The sequence below is a fragment of the Kogia breviceps genome, chromosome 18, assembly GCF_026419965.1.
Source record: "Kogia breviceps isolate mKogBre1 chromosome 18, mKogBre1 haplotype 1, whole genome shotgun sequence".
Lineage (NCBI taxonomy): Eukaryota > Metazoa > Chordata > Mammalia > Artiodactyla > Physeteridae > Kogia > Kogia breviceps.
Genome location: NC_081327.1, coordinates 10,747,841 through 10,765,573, shown reverse-complemented (window position 1 = coordinate 10,765,573; position 17,733 = coordinate 10,747,841). Strand labels below are relative to the sequence as shown.

Genomic DNA, 17,733 nt, shown 5'->3' with positions numbered 1-17,733 from the left:
AGGACATTTATCTGATTTAACCAGCTCTCAGGTGCTGGGTCAGAAAGCCAAGACGGCCCATCTGCTGCATACAGACAGCACTTGGACACTGGATCTTCCCCACACTTTGTTGCTTTAATCGCTCCCCCCTTTCAGACGGCCTCAGACGGAGAGGAAGACACAGGGCCCAGCTCCCACAAGGTCCAAAAAAAACAGCTGAGGGATGGAGTCTTGGGAAAGGAGGAGTCCCAAGTTCAAGATGGTTAGGATGGGGTGGGGGGCACAGGCGGTCCTCAAGGGGCAGAAGGGCTCAGAAGTCCAAGGTGGTGGCTGGGGTGAGGGTAGGCCCCGGGGAAAGGGCAGATGCTGCTTCAAGGCAGCACTGTCTGGGAAGAGAGCTGTATGTTGAAAACTCTGCCATTTCTATTCCCAACCCTGGTGTCCCCCACCCGACCCTGCCCTTCCTGGGGTGGCATCTCAGGCAGGGGCTTTGTCTCCTTATGCCCCCTCTGAGCACAGTGACCCTGGTCCTGGGGTCAGGTAACACCACCTGAGCCTCGTCCCTCCAGCCTAGCGGTGGCAGCAGCAGCGTCCTGCTCTGGCTCACCCCTGGGTTGCCTCACTGTCCCATCTCTTCTCGGCAGCGTCCCTCACCAGTACAGCCCATCCCCGCACTCAGCTCCCTTTGCTGAAATACTCCAGGTGACTCTGTTTCCCTGGTTGGACCTACCCGAAGAGATGTCTCTAAAGGGGATGTTAGGTCTAATGTATCTGTGAGGAGGAAGGTGATCCCCGCGTCTTACTCTTCCGCCATCTTCTCGCCTCCCCCCCCCCCCGGGATGTTAGGTCTAAAGCTGGACTCCTGGTCTTCCCCCACAGCTCCAGTCTGCCCCGTCTTTATAAACCCACCTTCCACCCACAGTTTGGGCCACAAAGTTGGGGTCAGCCTGGATCCCTCCCTCGCTCCCTCCGACATCCACGCCATCGCCACATTCTTCCACCACAGCCTGCATCGGTTCCGACTCCCCTTCCCACGGCCACTTCCCCGATCTGGGAAGTCATCTCTTGCCCCCTGCTGCCTCTCTCTCACCGTCTCCAGTCCACTCTCCACACAGCTGAGAGACCTCTTAAATACATCGGATGCTGTCATTCTCCCTCCTAAAACTGTCCGAGGGACGCCCAACGCCCTGAGAATAAAACCCCAAACCCTATGTGTGGCCCACAGGCCCTGGGTGATCTGCCCCCTGCCTGACCCTGACCTCATGGCCTCTTCACACTTGGCCTGGGTCACACTGGCCAGCTTTCCGATCCTTCCAATAACAGAAGCTGGTTCCCGCCTCAGGGCCTTTGTCCTCGCGGCTCCCTCTGCCTGGACCCCACTTCCCACAGCTCTTCCCACAGCCAGTTTCCTTCTTAAAGTCTAGCTTCGCACAGTGACCAAGTGACTACCTCAAGGTTCCTCACAGCCACGTCCCGTTGCTACCTCGCGGCACTCGTCCCGCTCGCCGTGGCCTGACTCACCTGTCTGTGCGCATGCGCACGCGCACGCGCGCGCGTCTCCGCGCGCATGCCGACGGGCTCCCTTCACTAGAACCTAAATCCCATGAGATCAGGGAACCTTGGCTGTCTTGGTTCCGGATCTGCCTAGTGCCTTCAACAGTGTCTGCACATAGTAGGTATTCAATAAATAACTGTTGAATGCAGAACAAAGAAGGCCCTGTCTGGGGGGAAACCCCCACCCCCCACCCCACCCCACCCCACCCCGCCCAAGGGAAGGAAACCAGAGGTCTCTGAGGACACAGTGTCCCAGGTGGAGGGGCCCCAAGTCCAGGGTGGCCCCCTCAGGGGACTCCACTGCTGTGGCTGAGGGTCCCACCACGAGTCAGAGGGACATGCTGGTGAGGTTGTCCTGGCTCAGCAGTCCCTTCCGGCCTGCACCAGCCCCGTGTCCTCCGCCCCCAGCACCCCCGCTCCCCCCACAGTACTCATGCAGCCTGTGCCGCAGAGTGACAAGGGCTGACCCCAGGCAGGCGCCGTTGGGTGCGTGGGGCCCGCCAGGCAGCTGGAGCAACAGGGTGGCCACGCCGGCCATGCCGTCTTCAGTGGGCTCGAGGGTGATAGGCCCGGCTCGCAGGCCGGCAGTGGTGGCAGGGATGGCTGGTGGGCAGCAGCTCCCTCCCACGGGTCCCCAGGGCCCGCCGGCCCCCGTCAGCAGCAAAGGTGCCAAGAAGGGCTCAGAGCGGCGGAAGGTGGGTGGCGGGAGCCCGGCCGGCTTCCAGGCGGGGGCCGGGGCAGCAGGGTCAGGCGGGAAGCAGACGGTGACCTTGGCGAAAGGGCGGCTGGCCATCTTGGTCATTTCTTGCAGGTGCCGGCGCTGTTCCTGCCGCTGATCCAGGGCCTGCTTGGCCTTCCAGAGCAGCACGCAGAGTGAGAGGAAGAGGAAGAAGCAGGAGAAGAAGACGGAGAAGAAGACGAACAGGTCGATGTGGGCCTGGTCCTGCCGGAAGAAGAGCAGGCCCTGCGAGTCGGCCGAGCCATTGGCACTGGGCCCACCTGGGTCCCCCACGCCCAGCAGGAGCAGGTAGAAACGGCTGGACTTGAGGGTGTGGTGCTCGTGCGGGTAGGTGATGACCAGCCGGTCCCGCACGCCACGGACCACCAGCACCACCGATGGCTCTGTCACCGTCACGTAGGTGATCAGGCCCCGTGGCCACACCTCCCTCACTCGTGGCTCTGCTGGGGTGGCCGGCCCACCTCCGGCCCCGGGTCCCCCCAGATCCCCAGCCCCCCGGGGCCCACCGTCAGCAGGGGGTGGGGGGGCTGGGGGAGGCGGTGGCGGCTGGATGTGTACGGTGTGGACGCCAGTGTCGGGGGCCACACGGACCACGAAGGTGTCATAGGAGGTGGAGACGTAGAGGTCCACGGCGCCAAAGGTCACGTCCAGTGTCAGGCGGATGTCCACATTGGTGAACTTGGGCTGCACGCCGAAGAGGACAGTGCGGCCGGGGCCCAGAGCTCGGCGCTTCGGCTCATGGAAACAGTTGGTCTGGGACGTGGGGTCCAGGCAGTACTCCTGCTCCACGGAGATGAGGCGGTAGCACTGCTGGCCACCCAGCGGGCTCCCGTGGAATGACTCCCGGCACTTGGCACACTGCGGGCAGGGTAGGGAGTGGAGGCGGCCATCAGAGCTGAAGTCAGGGTCCAGCGCTCCTCCAAGGAGGACTGATATTTTGTACCTACTAGTAAGTAGCCCCTGCCGTGGGTTTCCACAGTGTCCCAGCAGCTTCCTTGTGACCTCCCTGGATTTCCCTGACACAGTGTGGACACTAACAGCATCCTACACTCCAGCACTGATGTTCCTGGTGTCACCCCAGTGACCACAGCACCCTAATGGCAAGGCCTATGGAACTCTGAGGCACAGCAATGAAGAGCTCTGTTGAATCCTGGCTCTACCTCTTCACTCGCTGTGTGGCCTTGGAATAGTGACTTAACCTTGCTGAATTGGAGATTCTTCCTCTGTACACAGATAGTAAACACTACTGAAATCACAGGCCCAGCACAGGTGAGCCAGCCTTGCCTGTTAGCCTTGCTGTTTCTGGATTATATTGGGTCGGTCCTGCCTCAGGGCCTTTGCACTGGTTGAGCCTCTGCTTGGATCGCTCTCCTGCCTGCCCTGCCCCTCCCCCCCATGTTTGAATGTCTTTACTCAAGTGTCACATTCTCACTGAGGCCTTCCTTGGCCACTGTACCTACCACTGCAGCTTCCAACATTTCCTAGCCCTCCTTTCTAGTTAATTTTCCTCCTTACTGCTCATCACTAACACACTGCATGTCTGGCATATTCATTTGTTGGTTGCTGGACTCCTCCATGAATTCCCTGACGACAGAACATTTTGCCTGTTTTGTTCCCTACTGTGTCCCAGTGCCTTGCACAGTGCCTGGCATATATTAGGTGCTCAGTAAACAGGTGTTGAGTGAATGAGTTGGCTGGATAACAGCTATTTTGATTCCTGTAGTCCAGTTGAAACCACTCAATCTCTGGGATTGACCAGGGTCAGTCCAAGCTCCAAACCCAGCCAGCTGTCTGACCTGGGACAAGTTCCTGAGCCTCCTTTTGCTCTTATGCCCACAGCTCACCGAGGCCCTAGCAGAGCCTTCATAAGCCTTCCATGTCTGTGCTGTCTCCACTGTATCTATGGCAGGCACTCCTTACATACTAACCACTACTGCTATCATTAGAAGCTAAAGAAACTGCTGTTTCAGAGCTACCAACAGAGCTGCTGGAGGAGGAGGTCTGAAATTAAGCTCTGAAGCTGTCAGTTTTGACAAAGACCAATGGGCCTTTTGATTATGCATCAAGCAAGCAAAAATTCTGGGGACTTCCCTGGCGGTCCAGTGGTTAAGTCTCTGAGCTCCCAATGCAGGGGGCACGGGTTCAATCCCTGGCTGGTTGGGGAACTAAGATCACGCATGCTGCACGGCAAGGCTGGGAAAAAAAAAAAAAAAAAAAAAAACAAGAAAGAAAGAAAGCAAAAATTCTGGTCTTGGATGGAAATGTTAGGGGTCAGTAAGGCTTGTGAAGCTCTGTCGCCATTTTGGGTGTAGTCGCATCTTTGCCAGTAGATGGGTAGGGAGACTAAGGCAAGCAAGGGATTCTCTCTTCCTTCCGGAACTAGAGAGAAGGTAGGTAGGTGGGTGGGGTGGTAGGAGCTGTACTCCAAGGAAGGAACATGGAATATCCCCTCTGTGGGAGGTGAGCCTGCAACACAGTAACCAACCAGGCAGTCAGTACAGGGGCTCCAGGAGCCCCCCAGCTGAAGAAAAGGGATATGGACTCAAGGGGAATTTGCATATGGGTATTAGTAATAATATGAGATTCCCCTACTGGCCCCAAGTGATCAGGTGAGGGCCGCCACTTGAGCAAAAACTTGCCTGAGAATGAAGCCAGCCCAGAGGAAAGCAGAGTCAAGATCCAGGGAAAGAAGGCCTCCTGACTGCATTGTGTGAGCACCCAGACCCGGCCATTCCCCAAGTGGACGCCAGACCTCAGTTTTGAGAGCCAACACATTTTCTTTTTTGCTTAAGCTACTACGAGATGAGTTTTCTGGCATCTGCAATCTTTAAGTTGTGACTATCCGTAATGGAGTCCGTCTCCTCACCTCCACCGCCCACAAAGGCTCATTTCTGGGATCCCAGCATCACCACCCAGGTCCTGAAACTGACTAGGGCTCAGCAACAGTCTATCAAGTTGACCTTGACCCCCATGACAACAGAGATCGGAACCACGTGGTCAGTCCTGCCCGGGGCCAGGCTACCTCATCCCAGCTCTAACCTCATCTGGGCATGGGGCCCTTCGCCCATAACTTGCTTCTCCAGCCGCACCTGGTATTTGTAGCAGTCTCGGCGGTCACTGGGGGAGCTGCCCTGGCACGTGCCCGTCTCTGTGTTGTTCTGACACGGGCAGCCTGTCCCATCCTGCTCGTTACATGTGTCCGCATGGCCATTACACTGACATCTGAAGAGAGGGAAGAAGATGGGGGTTATAGAGCTCCCATGACCTACAGGGGCCCAGGCTGGATGCTGCAAACGTGAGCTCCAATCCATGAGGCCAGAAGAGGAAACTGAGGCTCACAGAGGTCAAGCCGTTTACCCCAAGGCCACAGTGCTGGTAAGTGGCAGAGTCAGGATTAGAACCCAGGATGGACGGACTCCAGGGCTTCCTGACCATTCAGAAGGAAGGGGGTGGAATGGGGAGGCTGTCTTGAGGCCTCTCCCTCAGGGCCCTTTCTCTTTTTGCCCAAAAGTCTCCACCAGGGCTGCTCGGTAGCCTGCGTTTCAGCAGTGGCCTGAGGGAGAGGGTCTCCCACCTGAGTCTAGTTCACCGCCCCCAACCCCTGCCTCAGGGGGTCTCATCCTTTCCTGACTGAGGGCACAGGACTGGGGAGAGGAGCCTGGCTCCCAGAGCTACTCCTACTGAGCGGGGCAAGGGTTCCTGGACCCCCTTCCACTTACTTGGTGCACTTCCCATCGAGAAGGAAGTAGCCATGGAGGCAGCTCTCACATTTGTCCCCATAGCTATTATTCTGGCAGTTCACACACACGGCCTCGTCTTCGCTAGGACCCTCTGTCACCCAGTTTTCGATCTGGCCAAGGAAGGACAGGATGATCACAAAAAGGCATGGGCCAGCCCCTCCTCCCTCAGAGCCGGGAGTCCAGACCCCAGCAGCCTCCTCCTCCCTCAGACTAGGAGTCCAAGCCCCCGGCCCCCTCCTCCTTCAGACCCAGGAGTTCAGGACCTCGGCCTCTTTCACCTCATCTGGATCCAGCAAGTACTTCTCCGGCTCCCTCCTGGCCATTTCAAGCTCCTTCCTGGAGACGCAGACCTGGCTGTTGCCCCGACAAAAGGCGTGGCAGGGCCGGCAGGTCCCGCCCCCCACGGCTGAACCCACGAACAGGGGGAGGCACTGCTCACAGTGGCTGCCCTGGAAACCAGGGACAGGGCAGTCAGAGGGGGTGAAGAGTCACAGTGGGTGTGAGAGTGGAGGAAGGTTCTGAGAGCACCAGGGGAGGGCAGCAACAGCACAGGCGTTTGGCTAGGGCAGCCCCAGCCCATCTCCCATTTAGCCCTCTGCCTTCACTTGCACACGTCCAGTGATGGGGTTTCACTCCCCTTCAGCGCCAAGTGCTGAGCTCAGAAAGCCCTTCCCCGCAGGGTCCCAGACGCTCCTCCACGCGATCCCCCGCCCCGGTCCAGTACTAATTCTGTCCCGCTATCCAGGGCAGCCCCTCTGTGATACAGACCCAGACGGTGGCCCCAGGGTCCTCTCGTACTCCCCTGGGATAGGGCTAGGCCCCCTCCTCCCTGTGCCTAGCTCACTGGGGCTTGGAAGGAGGCTCAAGATGCCTGAGCGTAGGCTGAAGGCACAGAGGCCCGGGGCGAGGGCCTGAGGTCCCGGACGGACACCTTGGTGTGATTGTGGCAGAGCAGGCAGTGGTCGCGGGCCCCCACGCCGGCGCACTCGCTGTGGCGGTTGCAGCGACACTCCGTGGAGCAGTTGTGGCCAACAAAGCCGAAGTGGCAGCGGCAGTGGTCGGGCTCCACGCACGAGCCGTTCACGCAACCCTGGGCACACACGGGGCGGCACAGCCCCGTCACGCTGCAGGGGTGGGGCAGGAGTCAGCACAGGGCAGCAGGCCGCTCCCTCCCAAAGGCACACCCAGCCGTCGGCAGGGTCCTCACCGCGCCTCCGAGGCCACCACCGGCCAGCCCACCCTCTTCGCAACCAGTCCACCCCCCGGTCTGCTGCATCGCTCCCCTGCCCCAGGTCCAGCCCAGCGCCTCCTCCAGGGGCGATGACCCCCTTCCCAGGGTACCCTGTTAAACTAACTGACCAACCTTGCCCTCCACGACCTAGCCCCCGCCCTCACACCCTCCTCCACACCTTGGACTGTGTTTTCTTATGTCCCACTTTGACCCATGCCCCGTCCTTTACCGCTCCCCACAGACTCTCCCACCCCACAGGCTGCCTGGCCCCGCTCCCCTCAAGCCCCCCCCCCCGCCTGTAGCCTCACTTGTCCATGGTGTAGCCCGTCTTGCAGCTGCACTCGTAACCGTGGGGCCGGTCGTGGCAGTTCTGTGTTTCGTTGCAGTCGTGGTGCCCGTTTGCACACTCGTCCTCAGGGGGGCAGGACAGGAAGGCCCAGGAGGCCCCAGGTCGCCCACATGTCAGTCCTGGCATGAGGATACAAGGGCTTCACTGTGGAGGCCTCTGAACCACCCGCTTAGCCACCCGGGCCCGTGCTCCCCCTTCCCCTGAGCGCCACCTGTGAGAGCCCCCAGCGCCCCTCCACGTTCTCTGCACCAAACCCCACGTCAGAACGCAGACAGGGACCAGCCCCACTCACCCCGTCCGCAAACCCGTCTCACCATCGCGGGGGCCGCTGAGTCCACCCTCCAGGCAGCGGCCACCCCCATCCTGGCCCCCCCAGGCACACCAGCCACAGTGGGGCCGCCGCAGGCACAGGGCGCACTGGGTTGCCTGAGCACAGCCCAGGGAGCAGCTCTCGGGTCCTCGGAGCAGCCGCCCGCAGCCTCCAGCCATACATCGCAGGGGCAGGTAGGAGGGGCTCAGACACTACAGGGGAGGGGAAATGGCAGAGAAAGAAGATCAAACAAACACCTCCTGGGTATCTTCCTGGACTGCACCCTCTTCTCAAGATCTCACCCCTGCTGGCCACAACCAGGTGGACCAAAATGGACATCAGCAGGGGTCATCACATTCTCCCTCCCCGGCATTTGTAACTAGAAGTTCAGACCAGAAGTCAGGCTAGCGACATCCTTAAAACTAGACTGTGTAGACTAGGGCTGGCTGGGCCGTTTGGGTGAACAAATGACAGCAAATGAAGAGAACAGAGAGAGGCAAGAAAAGAGCAAAGACAGAAGGAAGCATAGATGGGAATCACACACCCCAAGACAGGCAGACAGGCAGCTTTCCAGGATCCATCTCCAGTCCCTGGTGGGGCCTGGCTGCACTTTCCACCTGGGTTACAAGAGGCACCACTGTGTTGGTATAATCAGCCCCTTTACCCACCTGGCTTGGGGTGCAGCTGTTTCTTACAATCAAAGAACGGCAATGATCCCAGGTGGAAAAAGCAACAAGCATCAGGAGGGGGGTTGCCAGCCACAGCCTCTTAGAACACGGACCCAGCTGCTGGGGCAACAGGATCCTCCCGCCCTTGGCTGGGAAGTTGAGGAGTCCGCGGTCAGGGGCTGCACAGCAACTCACACACCATCACTTATCGTGTCCTGGGACCCAGACACGGTGCTCAGTAAGGTTCACACTCCTGGAAACTTACCTCAGTGTATGAGGGCATTTTATTTACGGCTTGGGCCTTAAGCAAAGTATAAGAGGAAAGAGATCAGTCTAGGCTGGCTGTCTGGAAGCACTTAGGAGGAAACAAAGCAACCATGCAGTCCTGAAATAGAAAACCCTGATAGCTGTGGCTGGAGCTCTGAGTCCCTACGGGTTACGCCGGTGATGAGCCGAGCCTGGCTGAACTGCCAGAGCCAAATTCTCCTCCAGATTAGGCTTCCAGATCTGAATTTAGTGCACCCCTTGACAAACAGAGGGGCAATCTGGAAGGGGACCAAGAGAAGCCCAAGGCTCCAGTCTGCTCAGCACTTTCTGCTGGGAGCCCCCTAGTGGCCAAATGTGATGCAGCCCAGTACCATAAACTGCATTTCCTGTGTCCCTGGAAGAGATGCAGGATCCTAGCTCATCTGCTGACATACGCCCACAGCCTAGCAAAGTGCCCGGCACAAGGAAGGTGCTCAATGAAGAATCTGGTAAAAGGACAAAGGGAAGGAGGGAAGAAGCCAGCCAGCCAGCCAGCCAGCCGGGGAAGAGAGCACCTTGTTGTCTGCCCCAGGCTCTGAGGCCAAAGGCATTCAGAAGAACAAAGCCTGACTGTTAAAATAAGGCTGCCCTTGAGCGGAATCACAACAGGTCTGGTCTGTGCACCTGTTACGATTGATCTGTGTTTTTAAAACACCTGAGCCAACAGTTTTAACTGATTTTCCCAGAAATCAGAAGATCTGGCAGCAGCCCTCTGACATTCCCATGCAGCAGCAGCTCCACGCTCTCCATTCAGCCTCCCCACCACTCCCTCCCACCTCACACCTCCTGAGCTGCCTGCAGGCTCTCTGGTGTTGCCTTCCAGTCCCTGGGATCCCAATAAAGACAAATAATGGACATCTCAATAATATTTAGGGAGGACGTGTATCACCGGAAGGACCCCAGGCTTAAGGACGAGAGGCCTCTGCTTGTTAGGGGTGCCACCGCAGGGGACCTCTGCCCTTGCAGCCACCCTGAGAGCCCCACGGGGAGCACCCCCCACTCCCAGCCGCTGCACTGACCCTCTTGGTGTGTCCCAGACAGCGGAGACTGGGAATCCTCCCAGTGGGTGGAATGTGGGGATGTTACTGAGTTTTTACTGAATAGCAGGCCGGGCTCCACGCTCTACATACATTCTCCCATCTAATTTGGACGATCTTCCTATGGGATGGTGTGGTATGATACAAAAATATATCCGGTCTTTGTCCCCGGTTCCTGGTACTGAGCTACTAAAACACATAGGGGAGTCAGCAGAAAAACCAAGTGATTACAGCTCCACTCACCCACTAGGGGTCAGGGGAGAGATTGAGCTCTATAAGAACACTTGAACAATGAGATTCAGGGGACTTCCCTAGCCGTCCGGTGGTTAGGACTCTGCGCTTTCACTGCTGTGGGCTGCGGTTCAACCCCTGGTCGGGGAACTAAGATCCCGTAAGCCGTGTGGCACGGCCAAAAAAAAAAAAAAAAAAAAAGAACAACAACAACAACAACGAGAGATTCGGAGAGCTTCCAGGTTGATGAATGCATCTTCTGGGAGGGTGGCATGTCCACAGAAGGCATGGAAACTCTGCATGCCTTGCCCTATTCACCTCTTCTATTTGGCTCTTCCTGAGTTGTATCCTTTATAATAAACCAGTATTAGTAAGTAAATGTTTCTCTGAGTTCTGTGAGCCATTCTATCAAATTATCAAACCTGCAGAGGGGGTGGCAGGATCCCCCAACTTACAGCCAGTTAGCCTGGATTTGTGACTGGCATCTGAAGTGGGAGCAGTCTTGTGGAATTGAACACTTTAACCCGTGGGATCTGACTCTGATTTCAGGTAGACAGTGTCAGAAATTAACTGAACTGTTGAACACACAGTTGGTGTCCAGAGAACTGGAGGATTGGTTGTTGGTGTTGGAAAACACCCCAGACAGGGTCTGTTGATAGCACTCCTATTCTACCAAAGACTCGTGTAGACTCTTGGGCTGTGAGATGGTGAGTAATCACGCCTCAGTTGGGTCTTGCACAGTCTTGCACAATAAAGATGAATGAGGAGTAGACAGACGCACAACTCCGGCCCAGGGACACTGTTTCTGGATATGACAGCAGTAGCTGAAGCTTTCTTATCTCCTGCTGGGGTGGGGCTGGGGTTGACCGCCTGTGTCTGCCACCAGGACAGCTAAATCATGCCAGGCAGAGGCATCTTTGTGTTTTTTTTTGTTTTGTTCTGTTTTTCGGCCGTGCTGCACGGCTTGTGGGATCTTAGTTCCCCGACCAGGGATTGAACCCGGGCCCTCGGCAGTGAAAGTGAGGAGTCCTAACCACTGGACCACCAGCGAATTCCCCCCAGAGGCGTCTTTGGAATGGACTTTATGAGACAGCAGGCACTGGGCAGCCAAGGGGTGGTGTGTACCTCCCCAGACTATGCCCTCGTTCAGGAATCATCTCTCTAGACCACAGATGAGGGGTGGGTCTGAATGACCATGTCAGAAGCAGTGCTCCTTCCCTTCCCTGGCCGCATCTCACTGGACCACGGCTGGACATCTAACTCGTGAGCTGAGCTGAAGTCTTCCCTGAGAATGTGAACTAACAGGACACAGAGATGACTGTGGTCTCTGGAATCAGAAAGTCACATAGAGAGTCCCCTGGTGGTCCAGTGGTTAAGAATCCGCCTTCCAGTGCAGGCGACGCGGGTTCGACCCCTGGTCGGGGAACTAAGATCCCACTTGCCGTGAGGCAACTAAGCCTGCGTGCCGCGATTACCAAGCCCGTGTGCCCCAACTACAGAGAAGCCTGCACGCCTCAACAAAGAGCCCGCAGGCCGCAACTAAGACCCAACGCAGCCAAGTAAATAAATAAATTTTTTTTTTTTTTTTAAAAGGAAGTCACATAGACTGAGGGTCAAGGTCTGCCAGTTGAGGCGGTGTGTAGTGATGATCAAGCCGAGAGAAACCAGAGGATGGAGGTGCTCAGAAAACAGCTGAGATCAGAGACCAGGCGGTCCGAGAAGGATGAAGCAACAGTACTTCCTACCTTCAGACAACATCAAATACCCCGGTTCCTTATAATAACACCAGCTCAAGTGGGTTTCTGTTTCTTACAACCAAAATTTCTAAAAGTAGAGAGAGAAAGAGATGGAGGAGGAAAGTGGAAAGGTGTGGGAGGGAGAAGGGAGATGGTATTGGGTCATGGGAAGGATGGGGCGAGGAGAGCTTAATTGAGAATTGGAGAGACACCAGGGCTGAGGAGTCAGAAAGGGGGCGCTGGGACCATGACGGGGAGACTCACAAGGCAAGGAGAGGAACTTCCCTGGTGGTCCAGTGGTTAAGACTCCACGCTTCCACTGGGGGCGCGCGTTCGATCTCTGGTCAGGGAACTAAGATCCCCCAAGCCGTGCGACGTGGCCAAAAAAAACAAAAAACAAAAAACAACGAGAACAAGGCAAAGAGGGAACAAAGAGATGTTGGAAGGGGAGAGAGAAGAGAAAGTGGGAAGAAAGAGAAAGTGTGATGGTGGGACCAGCCCTAAGGAAATGGAGGCAGACGCAGGACCGTGGCGGTGGGGTTAGAGAAAGGTCAGTGTGCAGCAGGGAGGAGGGCCACCGCACACCCCGCTGGGGGCAGTCAGTACCTGTTGGAGGCTGCTGCTCCAGACACAGTGCTGCCAGCCCCCGTCTGCACCCTTGGAGTCCAGGCAGGAGGTGCAGTTGGGCAGGAGGTGACAGGGCGTGGGGCAGGGCAGCGGGGGTGATGATTCCACCGGCATCGGGGACACGTTCAGCAGAGAGTGGCTGAAGCACGTCCAGTCATAGGTGGGCTGCACCGAGAGGATGCGGCGGGTCTCCCCTGGGGTCGGGGGCACACGGATTAGAAGCAGGTCCGGGCCCCCAGCCCCCTCCCCTCCTCCTCCCTCAAACCAGGCCCCTGAGCCCCTTGCGTCCTTGGAGCAGGAATCCAGGCCCCCAGACTCTCCTCTCGGGGAGCAAGCCTCGGCGCTCACCAGTCCTCTTGAACTGCCGCGTCCACATGCACTTGCCCTCCCTTGTGCACTGCTCGCAGTCCGCCGCCCCACACACGGCCTCGGAGCAGTTCCCAGCCCAGAAGACCTCGCGCTGGTTGATGCGACAGTCATTCTCCGAGGTGCAGGACCCATTGCGCCCGATGCAGGCACCCTCGGGGCAGTTGGTACACCACTTACAGCGGGGGGCGGATGCCTGGCGGGGGCGGGGGAGATACGGGCTCAGCGGGGTTGTCAGGGCCCCCAGCGTCCCTCCAGCCTCAGCTCTTGCCACCCAATCCCAGCTGAAGAGCTCAGTGGTGCCTGAGCCACGCCCCCTTCCCCACCCCCACCCCCATCATTCACCTCTCCATCTCCAGGCTGCAGGGTCCGGGGATGGCGGGCCAGGCACTCACTGCAGGTCCGCAGACGTCGACATTCCTCGGGGGAGTGGGGCATTGGAGAGCAGGGGGGACCACCACAGCCCAGCCTGGGGAGACATGAGGTCTGGCTCATCACATTCAGCCAGGCCCCACCCTTCCTCCTCACCCCCGCCTCTTCCTGGTGCCTCGTGGACACCGGCCTGCAGGTCCCATATATGCATCCCAAACTGCTCTCAGCACAGGCCTCCCAAACCTGCTCCTCCCCAGCTCACCTGGTGATGGTCCCACGCCCACCTATCACCCAGGCCAGAGACACCGGACGATATCCCATGTCCTCTTGTCCCTCCAGCCATTGAGGCCTCTGCCTCCTGAATTCTTCTCTGACCACCCCCTCCTCCTCCACCCCTGCAGCCCCCTGCCCAGTTCAAGCCTCCCCCTTCCAGGCCTCCCCCTGCAGCCTCCCCTCACCACCCCCTCCTTCACAAGCCTGCCCCTGCCTCCTCCTGCTTAAACTTTCTGTGGCTCCCCACCACCCACAGTGGAAGGCCATAATCCCGTACTCAAAATCCTTGAAGGCACACCTGTTTCAGAACTTCCCAGGTTTCAGAAAAGCATAATACCCCTAGCAGAGTCTGGGGGAGGACCCTAAAAATCAAACCCTGTGATATTCTGCAGTAAACATGGTGACACATTTAATGGGACAAAATAAAGCCCGTTAGCAGCCTCATACCAGTGCGGGATAACTGCTCAGTCAAGTTAGTTTGGGCTAAACCTAGGGCAGCGCCTTCAGCCTCCTGGTATGTTTGGATTCCCAAACTCCAGACAAGGCGTCTCTGGAGGCGGATGGAGCCCAGTTCAGCCAGGCACTGGAAGCCCTCTCTGAGCTGACCCACCCACCTTGCCAATCTCATTCTTCCCCAACTCAGATGGTTTCTAACATACATCAGATACAGCCCCACTTCTGAACCCTCATGGTCTAAACTTGACTGGTCACTTAGGGCCCAGTTCAGACTCAGCTAACCCCAGCCCACAAACAGGGCTCCCCACTCGGTGAGGTCCCCGAGCCAGCCCCTGCCTGTGATAAGCTGCCCGTTTTCCCACGTGAGCTGGCCTCCTAACCAGACCATACCCTGCTGAGGCCTCCCCCACAAGCCTGGCCTGGCACAGAACCCACTTTGGAGGGTACCAGTACCACCCACCCACCCACATGCTGTCAGTCTCCATGGTTACCTATGAGCCTGATCCCCAGACAGGCAGGCCCCATGACACCAGGTACAGGCCCCAGACTGGTTACAAGCTTCAGGCGAGGGCAGCAGGTGGCAGGGGTCAGGGGGCAGTGTCAGGGCCAGAAGGCGGCCCAGGGCCACTCCCCCAAAGCCTCCTGAGATATACAGGCGACCCCCTACCGCCGCCACAGCATGGGCCACAGACTCCTCCATTGGCGGTCCCACAGAGGCTGGGCCTGGGGAAAGACAGAGAGTTCAGAGAGAGAGAGCAGGAGACTCGAGGAAGAGATTCACACAAAGGTACCAGTCAGAGAGGGATGCTGAGAGGAGAGACAGTCTAAGGAGAGCAGAGACAGACAGTGAAAGACAGAGAGAAGATAGATAAGGCCAAACAGGACAAGAGCATCAGACACAGAGAGCAAAACAAAAGAGAGGGAGAGAGACACATAAACAGAAAAAAGGAACAGAGAAGAGTGGAATAAGAACAGAGACAAATGTTGTGGAACCCGGGGCCTTCCCTGGCGGTCCAGTGGTTAAGACTCCACGCTTCCACTGCAGGGGGCGCGGGTTCAATCCCTGGTCGGGGAACTAGGATCCTACATGCCACGTGGCGCGGCCAAAAAAAAAAATGTTGTGGAACAAGACCAAGGTGGTGGTTGAACCACACTGTGAAGGTACTAAATGTCGCTGAATTGTTCGTTTTACGATGACTAATTTTGTTATGTGAATTTCACCTACATTTTTTTAAATCCTCAAAAAAAATAAACAGTCACAGAATAGTGGAAAAAATAGATTAAGAACAAAAGAGAGTTAGAGACAGAGAGTCAGACAGAGAAACAAAAAGCAAAGGAGACAGGCCCGGAGACACACACACACAGTCAGTCACTTACAATGACTGTCAAATGAAATAAAATGGCAAGATACAATCCCTTTCCAGCCTATGAACTGGAAGGAAGCACCCTCACATGTGACAGTTGTCGTCTCTAGAGAATGGGATTATGGGGGATTTTTTCCTTCCTATTTTACAAATTATCTACAATCACTATCATTACTTCAAAAACGGAATTAAAAATTTTTCTAAGGAAAAAAAAGGAGGGTGTCTCCGTGGGTGCTTAGATAACGTGGAGAGGACAGGAGCTTCACTTGTGGGCCTGAAGGGACCCAAATGACCCCTAATGAGTGAGAGTCGCAAGACAGGGCCAGGGCTCCCCCCTGGTTGTCCCGGGGCCTCCCAGGGAGAGTGGGGGACTTACGGATGAGGTCAGGCAGGAGCCAGGTGTTGCAGTTGACCTGGTAGAGCAGAACATCGCTGCTGAACTCGTCAGGGTCCGAGCGCCCCCCGAGGACCACCATGGTGTCCCCTAGCAAGGCTGAGGCGTGGAAAAGTCGGGGGCGGGGCTGATGGGGAGACACACGGCAGGACGGGGCTGTCAGACCCCACAGTCGTCCGCTCCTCGTGCTCCCTCTCAGCCCACCCTCCACTCCAAACCTCCCCACGCCCCAGCCCCTAACTTCCTCAAATCTCACCTCCTTCCTCCGGGAAGCCTCCCTCATTCCTCAGAGCTGTCTCCACAGCCATCTCCTTTCCCTGAACTCCCAGAACCCCCAAACCCCATGCTGTTCCTCAGGAACCCAGCCTCAGATGCTTGAGATGAGCCCCACATTTCTTGTGTGACCTCGCCAGCTGGGCCGGGGCATATCCTGCTGGGGCTCTTACTTCCATCTCCCTTGCGGTCCAGCCCCAAGAAGGGCGTGGGAATATGTTTGTGGATGGCAAATGCAATTGTCTCTAATCAGCATACCCGGGGTTTCATGCTCTCCCACACACTGTCTCCTTTGGCCTTGAAGGCAGAGCACAAGGAGACTCAGTGTCCCGTTTCACAGCTGCAGAGGCCAGGAAGGGGAGGGACCTGTCACGGCCACGCCCAGAGTGTGGCAGAGCTGCGGCAGAACCCAGGCCTCTGACCTCCTGGTCTAGGAGTCTTACCTCCAAGTCACAGAGAGAAGAAGGGGTGACTTGGGGTACCGGAAAGGAGGCAGAGCAGGAACCCAAGGTTGAGCCAGTCCCTGGGGCACTGGGAAAGGGGGGGGAGTGGTAAAGGGGGGGGGCCCTCCCCTCCCTCCTGCTCCCTTCACTCATCTGTCTGGACCTTTTTTCCTGACCTTTGCCCCTTGAGAAGGGGCCAGCAGGCTCCAGGTGCGGTCAGGACAGTGCAGGGAGTAGAGCTCAGGGGATGGGGCCGCCAGCTCCACGTGGAAGCGGAAGCCTCCAAACACGTAGAGGGAGTCAGTGGCCTCGTGATATGCAGCGGAATGACCATATAGACCTGGGGGTGGAGGATGAGTGAGCACAGAGGCTGGGGGAAGGGCTGGTGATCAGGAACGCTCCCCATCTTCCTGGGCTCCCCCTCTCATGACCACAGCATCACCCTACCAAGCCCTGATGCCAGAGACCTGGAAGCCTTTCTCAACCCCTCCTTCTCCCTTCGGTTCTAAAGGACAACCATTAAAGAGACTCTGGGAAAGAGAAGAGAGGGAGACAGGGTGACCAGAATGACCTTGCGGACCGTGATCAAAGAATGTAGAAGGAGAGGGAGAGAAAGGAAAATACCTGAGGGGCACTGATCTAGGACTGGAAGAGGGAAACAGTGACCCACTGCTACTGGGCAGGAGGTGGGCAGCTTCTCATGAAGTCTGGGAGGAGTATATAGAGAAACTGAACTTCTCAAAAGGCGGTATCCTGAGAATGTGGGTGGGTGATGGGGATAGACAGGGAGACAACAGGTAGCGGGGGCAGTGACCACAGACTACAGGAGCAGACAGAGAGGATGGCTGGGGGTCAAAAGCGCGGCGCCCCCTCCCCGCCACGCCCCGTCCCCAGGCCCACCTGTGGGAGGTGTCCCGCTCTGGGCTCCGGACACCCAGGTGCCGGTCGCCAGCTGGTACTCAAGTAGCTGCTGGTTGAAGCCATTTTCAGGGGAGTAACCACCCACCAGGAGCAGAGACAGGCCTCGGCGGGCAGTAAGGGTGTGACCAGCAACTGCTGGCAGCTCCACGGTCTGCGGGGCCTTGGGGATGAAGGGTGGAGGTCACGGGGGTAGGGGGGCAGAGGTCAGGGGTCATTTTGTGGGTAGAAGCAAGGCTCAGAGCTCCCCGAGCTCCCCTTGAACCACTAAGGAGGTAGTGAGCTGCCTGGGGCTGGTCAGACCCCAGGCCTTCCCGCCAGCCATGGTCCCAGCAGGTGAGCAGCAGACCTCTTGCTGTTTCTGCCT

The 17,733-nt window shown here is 57.5% G+C and overlaps 1 protein-coding gene across 2 annotated transcripts in view; it reads right to left on the bottom strand.

The window, feature by feature from the left end:
- Nucleotides 1–95: 95 nt before the first annotated feature.
- MEGF8 (multiple EGF like domains 8) overlaps nucleotides 96–17,733 on the bottom strand; it is a 43,149-nt gene continuing 25,511 nt past the window's right edge. For both annotated transcript variants that reach the window (XM_059045293.2, XM_067020419.1), the window contains 14 exons: nucleotides 17,349–17,529; nucleotides 16,625–16,788; nucleotides 15,715–15,859; nucleotides 14,466–14,697; nucleotides 13,219–13,342; nucleotides 12,856–13,069; nucleotides 12,487–12,701; nucleotides 7,907–8,114; nucleotides 7,552–7,711; nucleotides 6,944–7,136; nucleotides 6,291–6,461; nucleotides 5,992–6,122; nucleotides 5,362–5,494; nucleotides 96–3,130 (listed from right to left, as the gene is read on the bottom strand). In XM_059045293.2, coding sequence (XP_058901276.1) covers nucleotides 1,862–3,130; nucleotides 5,362–5,494; nucleotides 5,992–6,122; nucleotides 6,291–6,461; nucleotides 6,944–7,136; nucleotides 7,552–7,711; nucleotides 7,907–8,114; nucleotides 12,487–12,701; nucleotides 12,856–13,069; nucleotides 13,219–13,342; nucleotides 14,466–14,697; nucleotides 15,715–15,859; nucleotides 16,625–16,788; nucleotides 17,349–17,529 — 3,540 coding nt within the window. In that variant the 3' untranslated portion in view covers nucleotides 96–1,861. The remainder of the gene's footprint in view (nucleotides 3,131–5,361; nucleotides 5,495–5,991; nucleotides 6,123–6,290; nucleotides 6,462–6,943; nucleotides 7,137–7,551; nucleotides 7,712–7,906; nucleotides 8,115–12,486; nucleotides 12,702–12,855; nucleotides 13,070–13,218; nucleotides 13,343–14,465; nucleotides 14,698–15,714; nucleotides 15,860–16,624; nucleotides 16,789–17,348; nucleotides 17,530–17,733) is intronic.